General features: G+C 41.9%; 1 protein-coding gene across 2 annotated transcripts in view; it reads left to right on the top strand.

Moving 5' to 3' along the window:
• The first annotated feature begins 352 nt into the window (after positions 1-352).
• EVPL (envoplakin) overlaps positions 353-16,126 on the top strand; it is a 44,138-nt gene continuing 28,364 nt past the window's right edge. Inside the window, exons 1-3 of one of the 2 annotated variants that reach the window (XM_053375928.1) lie at positions 353-562; positions 2,516-2,593; positions 7,968-8,138. In XM_053375928.1, coding sequence (XP_053231903.1) covers positions 546-562; positions 2,516-2,593; positions 7,968-8,138 — 266 coding nt within the window. In that variant the 5' untranslated portion in view covers positions 353-545. Of the gene's footprint in view, positions 635-2,515; positions 2,594-7,967; positions 8,139-16,126 lie in introns of both variants that reach the window. The other variant, XM_053375929.1, reaches the window with a different exon arrangement.

Below are 16,126 nucleotides of genomic sequence, written 5' to 3'. Positions count from 1 at the left end.
CGAGGCTGGGGTGGGAGAAGCCCAAGCTTCCCCCGACCCCAGCCCCCAGAACAGGCTGCTCTCCGCAAGCCGTGGGAGCCCTCCCGCTACTGCTCAGCGCGCCGGGACTTCGGGATAAGAGGCAGCGCTGCACAAGCCGGGGGAGCCCCGGGGGGAACTCCCGCGGGCTCCCACGGCTTGTGGATAGCTTCCTGAAGCCTGGAGAGGGAGAGGGGTCGGTGCACACCGACCCCTCTCGCTCTCCAGGCTTCAGCGAAAGCCTGCATTTGCCCCATAGGACGCACACACATATTTCCCCTTCATTTTTGGAGGGGGAAAAGTGCGTCCTATAGGGCGAAAAATACAGTATTTCCTACAAGTTCCTGTCTTTTATTCCATTTACTTTGCTAAGTTTGAAGTTGAAGGGACATGACCTTAGTTAAAGATGACTAACTGGTTTCCTGAATCATTTACCTTACCTTTGGAGGAAGATGTCATTGTCTATGCAGAACCCAATTCTTTCTTGTAGGAGGTGATAATTAATCTTTGCTGGCAACACAGGATTAATGTGCTGGTCTTTACAGTAAGTACTGGGAAGTCAGAATATTTACTCATACCTCCCAGGTCACGTTTGAAGTAAGGACTAAGTACCAGGGTAAGGATAGTTCATAATAGGGATCTCCTTTTATATCAAGTTATGCCAACTGCTCTGATGTCATGATCTACAGGAATTAACCATGTAAAAAGTCCAGATTGTCACATATTGTTACAGCATGGAAAAGCTCCCATTCCCAGACTCTCTAATAGCCTAAGTTGTTAGATGCTTTCATACCCCATTAAGAATGTGTTTAAATCTCTTCCATTGAAAGAAATCCATTTAAATTTGGATGAATTGTGTCTATTATACCCAGAGCATTCCTATTGGCTCACTCCCAGTACTTTGTATAGTATCTTCACACACACACACACACACACACACACACACAAACTTCTCAGCTGTAAGTCTTTTCTTTCTTTTGACAACCAGACTGAAAGGCATGTTTGATCACATACTAAAGAGCTCGGCCAATAAAATAAACATTAGGTGCCCCTGTGACTCTGGTCATACATTGCTGGTTGCTATATGCATTCAAAATAACACAGAAAAGCCTGTTTGAGAAAGGAATCATGGAATAAATAAGAAGTACGGTATTATTTTTGTGTGTGTGCACTGCCTGACATAAGGAAGAACAAAGCAGATAAGAGAGTGTCAATATTTATGGAAATACCAAAGCTAAGGAGGGGACCTCCTAACACAGCTTTGTAATGCTGTAGAAAGAATAGACCAATTCTGAAAAAGTGTTGCATCACAAATAAACCAACCAAACAAAAAATAATAGTTGAATCCAACCATTCAGAGTAGACCTACTGAAATAAGCCTTGCTGAGAATTTTAGTGGGAGAATATTGTTGTGGGAGAATATTATTGTGTTCATGTCTTGTGGTTAAGGATCTTCCAATTTTGGTTTTCATTTCTCATTTTTCCATTCTTGAATTCAGTTCTCCACATTTTGCAGCCATTTGAACTAAGTACACACACACACACACACACACACACACACACACACACCATGAAAATTCACCAGCATTTTAGCTCAAATTTCTCCTAATAAATAATTTTTTATGTGCAACTTTTCCTAATGTACACATTTTTGCAAGCAACCTTTCCTAATATAAAGCATGTCTGTATTTTTTTTTTACAAATGTATTCATTTTTATGCACCCTTTCCCCTAATATCTGCATTTTGTGAACATTGCTTGGTTGGAGAGCTGCAGTGCAAAATTTACAGAAGTGCAAATTTTGAAACAAGGTAGATTCAGCTTTAAATGGCTACTGAATTGAATTTATCCTCCCTCCCTACTTGTGGGTTTTCCACAGGCATCTGGTTGGCCACTGTGGTAACAGAACACAGTATTAAATAGGCCTTTAACCTGATCCAGCAGAGCATTTATACTTTTACTATAGCACTCTTTGCCTGCCTACCATCCATACCCATGTCCTTGCCCGCACCTTGTCTCTATTTACATGATGATATTTGAAGCTGAAAACATTTATCTTTGCTATATTGCCTTTTAGCTCATGATAGCCAGAGTTCACAGGGAAGTGGGTGGCGCTGTGGGTTAAACCACAGAGCCTAGGACTTGCCGATCAGAAGGTTGGTGGTTCGAATCCCCACGACGGGGTGAGCTCCCGTTGCTGGGTCCCTGCTCCTGCCAACCTAGCAGTTCAAAAGCACGTCAAAGTGCAAGTAGATAAGTAGGTACCGCTCTGATGGGAAGGTAAACGGCGTTTCCATGCACTTCTCTGGTTCACCATGCTGGCCACATGACCCGGAAGCTGTACGCCGGCTCCCTCGACCAATAAAGCAATATGAGCGCCACAACCCCAGAGTCGGTCATGACTGAACCTAATGGTCAGGGGTCCCTTTACCTTTACTAGCCAGAGTTCACCCATAGCATTGATGTCTGAACATCTTCTCTCATGATCTTCATTTCAGAACTTTCCCACAGCCATTGGACCTACCAGCTTCTGTGATGTCCTGTCCAGAGGTACAAAGCATCCTGGGCAGTAGCAGGTAAGGGCACACAATAATGCTTGATGGCAAGTCTTCGTATTTGTGTGAAGGAACATCTGAACTACTTTTGCAAACTATTGCAGTACCACTGGGGTTCTTTGCGGCTAGCTAGAATGACATTCAAAGGTACTCTGCTGCTGATGCCATCACCACTTCAGGCAGGTTCAGTCTCTACCTGAAGTTATGCTGACATACTTTCTTGTGATGCTGATGCTTCCACATCATGCCATGCCTGCCAGCCATCAAAAGACTTCTCCACTGCCCTATCCCAGCTACAAACATTTCTTGATCTTTGCCTGAGAGAAATAAAAACAAGCAATGAGCCACCAAGAATTCTGGAATTCTTTCACCCTTCTCTCTGTACCTTTCACTGTTGTACTCAGTGGATGCCCTAGAGGGTTTATTTGTAGCACCCCGAGACTTATTTTAGCTCAGGTCCTGCCAAACCAGTACTGTTTACAACGGTTTCTGCCCAGTGTGCATAGAAAGTTACTGACATTGCAGCTGAGCCAGTTCAACTAGTTGTCCTGACTCTGTCTTCAGAATACCTGCCTTGCCTTTGAAAATAACCTTTAAAGGGTGCTATGTGGTGGGGACTTTCTGAGTCCCAGAATGCACTGGAATGAAAGGAATGAATGGGTCATTTATTAGTTATCATGTTGCTTCTTGTGTGCTTTTTGCAGAAGCATCCGTTAGACTTCCAGTGAAAAGAGGCTGAATTAATTGTTAGGGTCAAGCTCATTCACCTACTGTTGCATATCTATTTCATTTTCATTTTATATTCTGGCTCTCAGGAATATGTTAGACTTCCGGGTTAGCGCCATCGACTAATGGCGGATTCCCTCCGAGCTCCGGAGGGAATCGGCTCCGCAGGATTTGGGTCTTGCCGCTGCGGCGACGCGGGGACCCTCAGAAATCACAGGCGCTGAAGCCTGTGAACCTGGTGACTCGGCGGGCACCATTTGTGCCCCCACAACCCGCGAAGGAGCCTTTTTAAAGGCTTCGGAATGGGGGACGGGGCGAGCGGCGCGGTGCTGAGAGTCGACTGCTTCTCCTGCGGAGTGAAGCCGCATGCCCTGGTCGGAGAGTGCTGACTTCTTCTTGTGAACAATTGGACTTTAAAAGCAACAACCCGTGAGTAGTACGGAAATTGGATTTGCAAAGAAAAAATTTTTTTGAATTAGGCACGATCGGGGAAGGCGCAAACAGGAAGTCCGTCTCCCCGTTTTGTAAATAATTTAAAGCAAGGACTAGTTAACTAAGGTCGAGAGAACTTCTTCTTTATTGGGTAAAAGACATTAATTTCACAATTTGGCAGTATAAGTAATTTTACTGGAGGATAAGAGCTAATTTTGAGAGCTGAAGTGCCACCCCCCCGGACCTGGGAGTGATCCGCGAGAGAGCCTGTTGAGGAGATATAGAAGAGTTTGACAGCTGTCAAATTAGCTGTCAAGAAGGAAAAAGAGAACTTTGTTTCTGCTGTCTCTGCTGGATATATTTGTTACAATTTGGTTATATTTTGTTGAAAACAAGGAAGAACTGATACAAACTAACTTGATTTTTGGATTTGAACTGGAAGGAAGGTTAAGTAACCAAAATCCCTCTAGAGGGGGTTTTGGGACATTACAAGAATGGCTGAAGGAGGAAAAATTCAAGCTAAATTGGACAGAGTGTTTCTTCTCTTGGGAAAGTTACAAGGCCAAATTGATGTTTTGGCTACCAATGTTGCAACTCTGGACTTAACAGTAAACAAATTAATTGAATTTGATAAGGATTTGACTCAGGAAGTTCATGCAGCTGGACAAGAAGAGAAACTTGAGAGATTTGAGAGAGTGGAGAAAGAGATATATGTTTTTTCTGAGGAAAAGGAAGGAGGAGATGTAATGTTGCAGATGACAAAGGAGAGCCAGAGGCCTGACATGATGGTTACAAAGGAAAATAAGTACTGGATGATGAAAATCTGGTCTGAATTGGAGATTGAAGAATGGAGAGATCTCCTTATGTGGAGATCTGAAGACCTATGGATTACAAATTTGATTAAGGTGGAAGTTGGAGCTTTCGGGACATTTGGACTTAAAAGGAGTAAGAAACAAGATTCGGGCTCCACTTTTAAGTATGGAGGTCTGGCTGGAAGAAACATGGACCCTATTGGGACAGAGCTTCTCCGAGATCTGGTGTTTAATACTAAGGACTACCAAAAAAACCGGCAGAGAGGAATTGAGAGAGAATTAAGAGCCTCGGACGTGAGGTCTCCAGGCTGATAGTAGACTAAGACTGATGGACATTTGTTGGGGATCGAAACCGGGAAAGGGTGGGGTGGGGTTTGGGAATCCAAAGGGTGCACAATTATAATCTGTTTTTTTATTTTGTTTTGTTATTAGCATGAAAATTGGGGAATTCGTGGAAGGGAATTTGGGTCGACTTTAGAAAAAGGTTTTAAGAATGAGCACTGATGTACAAATATTGATGTTTATAAGTTAAAATTGGTTTTTCTAAAATGAATTAAATATAAAAAGGTCAAAAATTGGGGATAAGAACTTGTTGAACTAACAATTTGAATTGGAATATAAGAAGGGGAGGTGTGGGGAAGTCAGGGAAATATGTTATTGAAAATACGGATTGTAAACTTTTTTAACTTTTTTGTTTTTTGTTTTTTGATTTTTTAATGTATTAAGGTGGAAAATCTCAATAAATATCTTTTTTTTAAAAAAGGAATATGTTATTGCATGACAGCAAGCACTAATTAAGCCATCATGCAATGACAATATGAAAGTGCATAATTCAAACTTTGAAAGCAACTGATAACATTAGACTCGTCAGTGCATTAAGGCAACAACCACAATATAATCAGAATGAAAACAACATCACAAATTTGAGTAGGCCTGTTAAAATTGCTCTGAAAAATCAAGGGCGGGGGGAACCATGGATATGTTACACAACACATGACACAATCAAGTCTGGCTTTGATCTTACTCTACCCTACGCCATATTGATATGAGAATTGGAATGATTATGCTATAAACCTCAAGGGGTGCTGCATATAATTTCATTCCCTCATGCCACCAAACACTCTGTCCTTATATTGTCAGACCCAGATGATAAAGAGAAGAGTGAGGACAGAGGGCATGATGACACAGAACTTCGTTCCCTTTCTTTCTCAATGAGTTTCCAGCACCTTGAAGTTTTAGAAAACCCAAACCATGCCACTACTATCTTAGACTGAACCCCTTACTCTTTGAGGCTGTGCTAATGCGAAAGGTTTTAAACCCATGCCTGAGACACTGAGCACAAATGGCTTTTGAGCCTTGCTTAAAGCAATTTGTGCCTGACTAATAATACAAGAAAGGCCCAAAACAGTCCAGCACCATCTCCCTCCTGGATTATTTCCAAGCACATGAAGACAGTCACTAAAGAAGTGCTGAATGCATCAGGGCGGTCCTCTTTCACAGCTAGAAGTCAGCAGGATGCTCAAATTTCTTTCTCTAAGCAATAAAAGGTTTTTGTTTATAAATTTTTAATTTGGCACTTAGATCAAAGCCAGCACACTAGTGCTACTTCAGCCTATTCTCAGCCCTCTAGTCTTGAGCCAGAAAATGGTTTCTTGCAACTTCATTGCTCTTCAATGAAAGCCACACCTTCGTGTGTGTTTTGGTTTTTGGCAAGCAGGGCACCTTTCAACTCAGATGCTTGGCATGTTTTGAATTCATGATCTGAGATGAGTTGCAATTTTCCTGCACGCCCACATCAGCCATATCACAGGCATATTTGACGGCCAAAGCTGAAAAGGTGCTTAAAAAAATACTTCTTGTGCCAATCTTGGCTGGACATGATCCAGCTGGAAGGAGGAAACAAATAACCACAGGGGGTTTGCTCACATACCTTGCAGAGAGGAACCTGAGGTAAGCTCTAACATGGAGCTACTTCACCCTTCAGTATATACAACATTGTTTGTAAAGTGCCAACAAACGTTTATTTCGGTGCAACTATGCGGGGGAGGGAGGAAGTTGAGTGCCGATCAAGAGATTTACAGCAAAAGCAACATGGCGGTGTAGTGATTGTTCTGGTTATCCATGGGAAAGGACTGGAAAGTGTAATTGAATATTTATTTCATTCATTCATTCCTTCTTAAGTGTGTATCCTGCCCTTCCTCACAAAGAAGCCCAGGGTGGCAAAGTACAGGTGACAAAGCAATAAAAACATATTAAAAACAATTCCAATACGGATGTATTGGATCTGGTAAGGATCTCAATTTAAAAGGCATTTTGAAAGAGGAAGGTTTTCAGTAGACATCCAAAAGACAACAGACATGCCACCTTTCTAATATTGAAGGGGGATTCGAAAAGTAGGTGGCAAAACCCTAAAGACCCAGTTCCTGCACTGCCTATTGACATCACGGCACCCTTTCGGCACCTGCTAAAAGCATTTTTATTTGGCAAACCCATCAAGACATGTAGAAGTCGACATGTATTTTACATCTGGTTTTACCTTAACTGTTGATGTTAATCAGATGTTGAATTTTATTATGTTTAATTTTGCCTTTTGTTGACAATTTTAACATTTGTTGGTTTTGTTGGAGGTTTTGAGTCATGGTTGGCCAAGTTTTATTCAGAGTAGACCCACTGAAATGAATAGACCAAACCCTTAATTTAACTGGGTCTGCTCTGAGTTAAATCTTAGTGGAATACCACTCTTTATTTACAGGCAAGTGGGGCATATGTTTTGTTGAATAATGAATGATTTAAATAAATAATTTCCCACAATAACCCGGTAAAGTAGGCCAGGCTGAGAGACGGTGACTTGTCCAGGATCACCCAACAAGTTGCATGGGCGGGTGGAGGGTATTTGAACTTAACCTGGTGCAAACGGAAATCATTTTTCTTTAGGAATTAATTGGGAAATTTTCCTTTTGTCGAAAGGAATCAGTGGTAGATCTAAATAGCGAGGGTGCAGCATGGATTGGACAGCAGCCACACAGATGGATCGCCTGATCCTGTGTGCTAGCAATGAGCAAAGCTACTTTTGATGTAGTAACTGCAGGCACACATGTTATTTCCCAGATGTAGATTGCATTTGGGGTAGGGAATTGCAGTGTATGAAATGTCTGTCAGAAATGGTGTGAATAGAACTGGGTCTGCCTCTGCTTGTACAGAAGCACATTCTTCAGAGTACCAGGGTGGGGTCTCCCACTCCTTCCCTCTGGGCTTTTTTTTTTTACTCATTCAGTCCTAAACTGGTTTTTCTAGTCCTTTTTTTTTTTTAAGGCAAGTTTCCATCTCGGCTCTTAATCACCTGCAGCTCAGGGAGGAGCCACCCAGGTTCTGCTTTTAACAATCTGCAGACTTTCTCATCCTCTCCTGTCATACCATCTCCACAGACAACCTCAGGCAGAGGCAGCTGCTGGAACGCACCCACCCCTTTCTTCAACAGCCTTCCAGACAGCGAGAGAGAGGGGAGCTTCAGCCGCCGCTGAGATGTTCAAAGGGGTGGGCAAAGGCTCGCCAAGCAGAAGCTCCCCAAGCAAAGGGTCCCCGATCAAGCAGCCCAAGTAAGTAGTTTAAAAGTGTGGTTTTTGCAGAAGTGGGGAGAGTGCCATGGATGCCAGGAGGCCACCTCTGAACTGGCAAGGTGTCTTACAAGTAAAGGGGGGGAAATGAACATTGTTTGCCTAAGGGAAGGTCCAAAAGAATAAGTGGCCTGTGGGCAGCTGCCTGTATCCATTCACCTGGTTGGAAGTAAACATTGAACTCTGAGGTACTTTTCTTTTGAGCAGACACACCAAGTGTTCTGCTGCAAAAGCTATACTGGCGTCTCTTCTCCACAGTAGACTTCCTCCTCCTCAGCCTGGCAAGTGCTTCTGAATATCTGTGTACAAGTGAGAAGGTGAAAATCCCTATTTATTGAGACTAGTTACGAAAAATATGGCTTGGCTTGGGAGCATACCTAAAAACTCAACATCTAGTGGTATTCCCAGCACAAGTGACCCACAGTCTTTTGAGACATCTCTGTCTCCTATTGTGACAATTGGGAATTGTCTCAATAGGAGACTGAGATGTCTCAAAGTGTCTGAAAGTGCCACAATACTTTTCGTTGCTCTAGCTTTTTCTTCCTGTAGTGGGATGGAAATTGTGGTGCTCTCTTGCATCCCACTGCCATTGGGATTCTTAAAAGACAAAGTAGCCTTCAAAGGGGCTTAGCTGCCATTGCTCCGTGGTGGCCAAGCGTAGGAGGCTGACAGCTAAACATTTTCCATTGGCTGCCAGATTTCCCTTCTCCCTCTTGGAAGGGTGTGATTCCTCTTGTGATACAAGGCACCGTTCAAGGCAGTGAAACACCTAACTGGCCAAAGCAGGAGAGCCCAATAAGTCAAGTTAGCAGAGGGTAGAATAATATTGGAGAAGGAGAAGTTCATACACCCCAATTATCCTTGCTTGTTAAGGGCAGTGCTTTTTTTTCAGGTGGTTCTCAAGGGTGCACAATTCATTCACCTCTAGAGGTTGTTGTTAAAAAATTACCCTGGTTAAAGGTAATCTGTTTTCTTGTCCCAGTCCATGGCTAATCACTTCCTCTATTTTGATAAATTTTTACCTTTTGCAGATGCCTTTTTTGAATGTTTATGTGAGTTGCTAGAACAGTAATTCTTTAGGGTTCAGAGTGGGGAAGGGATACATCTTTTCTATCAGGGCAACCTGTGGTAAATGCCTGTGCAACAGACATTAAAGTATGCAGGCTGCCATTTTGCACCCGCTGCAAAATGGTCCATTCCCTCCTGTTTCACTTTCTACCCCAATGTGGTGCCCTCCAGATGTTATGGCTTCATGCAATTCCCTTTCCTTCAGAGGCAGATGGAGTCCTTAGGCTCCATGCAAAGCTACCTTAACTTAAGAACAATCTTCTCTGTCGGCTGCTTACTCTCTTCTCCTTATATGCCCAACTGGGATTTTGTTGTTGAGCAGCTGCTGCCATTTGAAAGGTTTGTACATGCTGCAGGTTAGTAGCACGAGTGTGATGATTTTTCCAGGGAGGTATCCGCTGATAATATTGTCTTAGGGACTATGTCCTTTTTTAGTTTGTGTTCCTCCTGATTGGATTGCGCACATGGTGTAGGCCAGAGAATGGTCTGAGGGCACATAATGTTGTCACACTGTTAAAGCAAAGTGGGCCTCAGACTGATCTGCTAACTCTCTGTCTTGGCTTTCCAAAAGAGAATATACATGAAAGAAATCTGAAACCATTATAGTATTTCTGTGCATCCCACAATCAAGCTGCACTAAGAGTGTTTGAGGTAGCATAATGCAATAATTCAGATTATGCATAGTTTGCCTTATGGAGAGCTTCAGCCACATGGCTAGGGGTGGGGGGTGCCTGAATGTTTGGAGGAGACCTGTGAATAGCTGCAGTAGGGAATAAATAGCCTCATTGATAGAAGGCCATGGGAAGCTGCCTGATAATGAGTCAAACCGTTGTTCCATCTATTCCAGTAGTGTCTGCTACAACTGGCAGTAGCTCTTCAGGGTCTTCTTCATCTCCTGGAACTTGGTCATTTCTTACAAAATGGAAATGCCAGAGATTGAACCCGGAACATTCTGCATGCAAAAACAGGGATGTAAGGAGGCAGCAATTTCCATCCCATCCTCAGTTAGTCACAGTCAGCATCATTCTCATTCCACTACGGTTCAGCTTCATATATTTTCTATGCCCAAAACATAAGCAATGAATTAAACAGTCAATTTATGTACATTTCAATGGAAGGGAATCATTTTTAAAAAATATGCAGAGAATAATGTAACCATTAACGTAACATTTGCAGACTTAGGGGGGGAACCAATGATGAGGAATGTTGCTTGCATTCATTTGTGTGATTTCTGATCCTAACCATTGATGAACATTCACAATGAGAGAATTTCCAATCCTGCTTCTCTTTCTGATGAAATTTTGCATCCCTATGCAAAACCCATGGTCCGCTGTTGAATTATCTAACCACTCCTCAAAAGAAGCCATGGAAATATTATCAGTTTGCATCATTTATAGATGTCATGATCAGTATTTCTGAATATGGTGCTTTTACCCTAGTAGGCGTCACTCATACTTATTCTAGCAGTTGAGGCACAGACCCATGGTGTTCCACTGAGTTGTGATGTGACCCTTTAAAGACAAATGCTGTCCCTTGAAAAAAATCTATATACTCCAGGCTTGAGTCTATTTGAACTGATGGGGAGACAGATATTGCTGATGGCTAGAGTTTTTCTATCAACTCAGTGCACACTGGAATCATTGTTCATTCATTTGTAAAGTCTTAATTTTCTCCATAGACAATTGCTAAGAATACAATAAAATCTTCTTGGCTTTGGTTTTGTCATCAGCTTGACTTTTAAAATTAGCTTTGGTTGCCCAAAGCAAAAAATAAACAGCCAAGACAGGTTGATGTTTTAGATGGCAGGTGTTCGATAGGAATCCAAAACGAAATGATTTTGCTGGTTCAAAAAGTCAAGGCAGTATATCCAAGATCTGTCTAATGCTTAGTGACTTCCAAATGCCTCATAAATATTAACTCAATTAAGCCTGCCCTTATTCTTCCCTATTTGACAGGCTATTCATGATGATATCCAGTGTCAGTCATATTCTTGAGAATGACTTAATTGGACATCACTCATAGCTGAGACAAGTTGAATCACTGTGCCCTGTCATGGCTCCTAGACTGCTTGATCTTTTCACCTAAGAATAAGGAAGAAACGAATGCTGTCATTTATAAGAACTGAGGCTTCTAATAATCTTCCAGCTCCTGGCACAATTGCTACAACATTCAGTTTGTGGAGCTTGTCTTTTATTAATGTCACCAAGCCTGGATTCACATCCGTAGCCCATGCAACTTTTCTGCCTAATAACCTTTTGGTGCATTTCAAATTTGCACCGTCACCTGAATGCAAAAGTGATTGCATTGGTAGCTAGCATGGAAGAGCTTGTTTGTGATTCTTAAAGCTGTTGTGAGGTGGAGTTGAGAATAAACACATGAACAATTATTGTGCAGGTGACCTGTTGTGGGCTGGGGTGTGATGCTGGCAGATTATGGCTATTGTTGTTTCCAGTGGTTTGACATCACCCCTGGAGGCATACTCCATTGTCTCTCGAGACAGTTGTATGCCAACATTTATTGTGGCACGGAAAGGTGAAGTCACACATACAAATTCTAATGAGGTGTCATCATTTCTGAAAACAGTTGACAGCTATTTCTGGATTTCTTCCCTTTTTTGGTACAGATTAAACTTGAATGAGAGCAAGAAAGTTAGGAGGGTCATGGGTGTGCAGAAGTTGTTAGTAAGTTGTATTGATTTAGAAGCTAATTGATTTTTATTTTTAAAGGGGGAATTTCTAGGTTCATTTCTGAGCCAATCCAGTGAAGACAGCATCAGGGCTGCTTGCACATTTCTAGACTTGAAAGCCCTAAATTTATGGTCATGGAAGAAACCACGTGGTTCACTTATTATTACAGAGGAATATATATATATATGGATGGCATGGTCTAACAGAATATGTTCAACCCAACCATTTTTTTTCCTGGGGAGAGTATCAGAATAACAAAATATTTCAGGTCAAGGAATCTAGGTGAAATATATACCTAGTTCTTAAACTCAGTTCTTAACTCAGAAAATAAAATTGATGTTCTTTTGAAAAATCGAGTAGTTCCAGGTGTCAGCTAGCTCCTCTTTCACTGGATGTCACCAGTGTGGCAAGCCATTCCGCACTCTGAAGTCCCTTCCACTAGGGACTTCAGAGTACATTTTATCTTTTTATTTTAATAGCCGCCTTATGTTTTCTTGTTGGGGAAAAAAAGGACAGTAGAGAAACTATTAATAAAGCAGAATGACAAGCCCAGAATTAGGCATAGAAAACAACATAGTATAAATGGATGTCATCTAGGCCTTGAATTTTGGTCTGTATCAGAGAGTATTTATGAAGCTTCTTTACCTTTATAAAAGAGTATAACATACTTAATTTTAAAAATCCTGCTCAGAAGCAGAAAGTTAATTGAGAGAGAGGGTGCATAGGTAGCATTGGTTTAACTAAAAATACCATATTTTTCTGTGTATAAGACAACCACTATTTTTTTGAACCCTAAATTAAGAAATCAGTATTTTTTGGTTGCCAAAGTTGTTGAGCTTTTCTGGGGCAATCTTGGAGTTGTTGATCACCCTGCCGAAAACCGTGTATAAGACGACCCCCCGTTTTTTACTCAAAAAATTAAGGGGGGGGAACCATTGTCTTTCATACACAGAAAAATACGGCAAGTAAAAAAAGCCAAGATACTTCCTAGATTAAACACAAAAAGCTGTGGGTGGTAGTTTAAAAAATGCAGGTAACTGCTGACCTATCCTGGATGATCACCAAGCACTCTTAATAAAGCCAATTAGAGAGAATCATCAGTGAATTACCGTGAAGACAGTTACACAGAGGCAAGCACAGAATATGTATTTGTTCTGGAGAAAGTTGTTACCAGACTTAGGATTTAATAATCACATTGCGCTCATGCCTCTTAAGAGGTCAAGGCAATGAACACGATTAAAAGGTTCACTTTGAAGGAAAACCTTTGATATAAGTTTGATGGTGGATAAATTTGCTACATGGGTTTTGCTAAGGCTGTGAATCTAGGAAGGTAGATGGTTGTTGGGATAACTTTAGTATGCGTGGGAACATCTTTTGTGGTGTACTCTCACATGCAGAGGGCAGCATGAAGTTTTAGCAGCCCCCCCTACCCACAACAGGGTGACTTTCATGAACCTCCCCTAGCATGAGCCTGGGTCAAGCCTGCCATGTTAAATCTCCCACAATGCCCCAGAGCATTTGACATAGCATTGCTGAATGACATTTTCTGGGGCACTGTGGGAAATGTTGGGCAGGAAGCCCAAAACAGGAGGCAGAGTCAAAAACAGTGCGCCGTGAAAGGATGCTAGATGCTATCGCCAGTCCTGAGAATTTCTAAACAAGCATCACATGGCAAAATGCAAATAGACAACAAGGAAGTGTTCCATGAGCAGCAAGCTTCTCATTCCAGCTGATCTTTGGTTCTTGGGTTAGTTTGTTTTATCCGAAAGGTGGGTCACCAAAACACCTTGAGTTTCAATACTTTGTGGTTTCTTGCCATACATATCATACCATAAATTGCAAAGTATGAGCAAAGCTGCCAGATACGTTGAGTTTCCCTTGACTAGGCCTGTTGGCCAAGGTGCAGAAAGAGAACTCAGAAAAGCACATACCTTTCTAGGGCTGTCTCAACATGTCAGGGAGGCCGCATGGGTAATGACTAATATTCCTTCTCGTTTGGCAGAAAGCAACAGTTGAAGTTCTGGGTGGTGTCCAAGTGTTTGCCGTCAACGGCTCCTCCTCATTCCAGGGATGGGGAGCCAGTGGGGCGTCAGCAAGAGGCAAGCGACTTGTGCAATTGACATGAGAAAGGTTAAACCAGTTTCTGCAAAAAAACTGGTAGGACTAGTGATCTCTGAGGAAAACGGGAGCCTGGTTGTGTGTGTGCCCTCTCTCACCAAACATTACCACCCACCTTCTTTGACAGTGACAGAGAATAAAGTTTCACACAGGAACAATTGGTTGCATCCAGTTGTGTGTGCGGAACAACTTCTGCTCCTGTAACAAAATGTCTCCTCCCTCTCCTCTCCCCACAGCCCACATCTGCTCTAGGGGTTTTCACAACCCTCCACAGCAGATCTGGAGGCAGAGCAAAGAGGAGGAGAGGGAGTGGAAGTTCTGTTGGGCTCATGGAAGTCATTGCATGTGCTCAGTGACTTAGCTTAGATTCAATCTGACGTATATTGCTGTTTTGAGTGCTAAGAAAATGTGACATTCCTGAAACAGAAAAGCCCCCTTGAAAGGATCTAGATTGATCTATCTATCTATCATCTATCCATATAATAATTAAATATTTCTATAGCAGCCCATCAATAAAAATTCCGTGTGCATCCTACAAACAAGACAAGATTATGATTACGGCATGTAATAGTTTTTAAAATCCCACAAGAAAACAACACCTCGCTTTCTTTACAGTAACTGTTTGCAATAATACCACAAACAGTTTACAGCCTACACTAAATTACACTAGGCCACAATTGTCCAAGCTTAATTGAAAAGGAAAATTACTAAGGTGGAACAGAGAGAGAGAGAGAGTGATGATCCACCATAAGAAGTGAGGATGACTCAACACGCATAATCACTTTTTCGCTCCATTCCACTTCACTAATTTATTCTAGCCTTTGTTGCTTCTCTAGAAAAGCAGGATTAACAGATCACAGAGCCTAAATTGAAACTAAACTTGGAAACCACTCAACATTTTAACTGAAGTGGTATGGAGCCCTTCATGGACTTCTCCAAGGCATCTAAAGTTTTAGCACTCTAATTTCTTCTTTCGCCATTGATTTATGCCAGCAGTAATGATAGGGTGTGTCTCAAGAGGGTTTGTGAAAACTGAATACTTCTGATGGTACATACCTCTGTCATTTTTCTGCAACAAAGGACAGCTGTTTCTCAGACATTCATTACATCAGCTCATTTTTATTGCTACGCTTTCCTGCATGGACACACTTATTTTCTGTTGATTAATCTGAAATAAACCAGTTTATTTTGATTATGGTTTACAGTCCCACAGTACAGGAGACAAAAAGCATGTGCTTAAATGCATATACATGTGTCACAGAGCCTTGACCAATTGCTAGCTTCAGGGTGAATTGATACAATCTTTAGCCTCAGATACTTCTTTTCAAAGTTTATGCTGCCATTTTTAATCTGTGCATGCTAAAGACATAGTGTGTGTTAGCAGGGATGGAGGAGAATTTTGTTTCACTGAATAATATTTACCAAATCTACTTGTAACCAGCATTCAGTTGTAACCAGCCGTTATATTTTGCAGCGTTGATATGCAACACAGTACAGTGTTAGTTACCAGCATGGGCAACAGATATGTACAGTGGCTATCAAGCGTCCTACCTTCAAGAACACTTTCAACTTTGGCATCTGCCAAGGAACCTCTGTGTGCCACAACATTCTTGTGGAGGAACCCTGAAAATGATTCTGCTGCATGTTATCATGGTGTGCATGGTGTGTTATGTTCATACACACTCAGTTCACTCACAAGGGCAATGTTGAGTCCCACAAGAACACACTGTGTGCCCATATAACATACTCATTCTCTTGTGGTTGTTGAAGTAACATCAGTTGTTCTTCTCACAGAAGAGTTTGCTAAACTCTCTGTCCATGACACAATGTGGAGACTAGAGACAGGAAGAGCTGACGGTTAATGATATCAAAGGGGAGCTATTCTCCCTTTTGATTTCAATCATGGGGTGGTAAAACGTCGGGTTTGAAATCACCTTCAATCCCGATATTCAGGGGCTGATGGGGGAGAATCAGGCACCAAGGCATGGCTCAGGAATGGGGTTTAAAGTGAAGGAATAGGGGACAGTTGAAGTGAGCTCCCCAGAAGAGAGTTTGAAAACCACTGGTTATTTGTGATATTTGACAGCATTTGATAGT

The sequence above is a fragment of the Podarcis raffonei genome, chromosome 2 (assembly GCF_027172205.1).
Source record: "Podarcis raffonei isolate rPodRaf1 chromosome 2, rPodRaf1.pri, whole genome shotgun sequence".
Taxonomy (NCBI): domain Eukaryota; kingdom Metazoa; phylum Chordata; class Lepidosauria; order Squamata; family Lacertidae; genus Podarcis; species Podarcis raffonei.
Note: the sequence above shows the minus strand (reverse complement) of the source record. Positions and strands in the feature narration are given on the sequence as shown.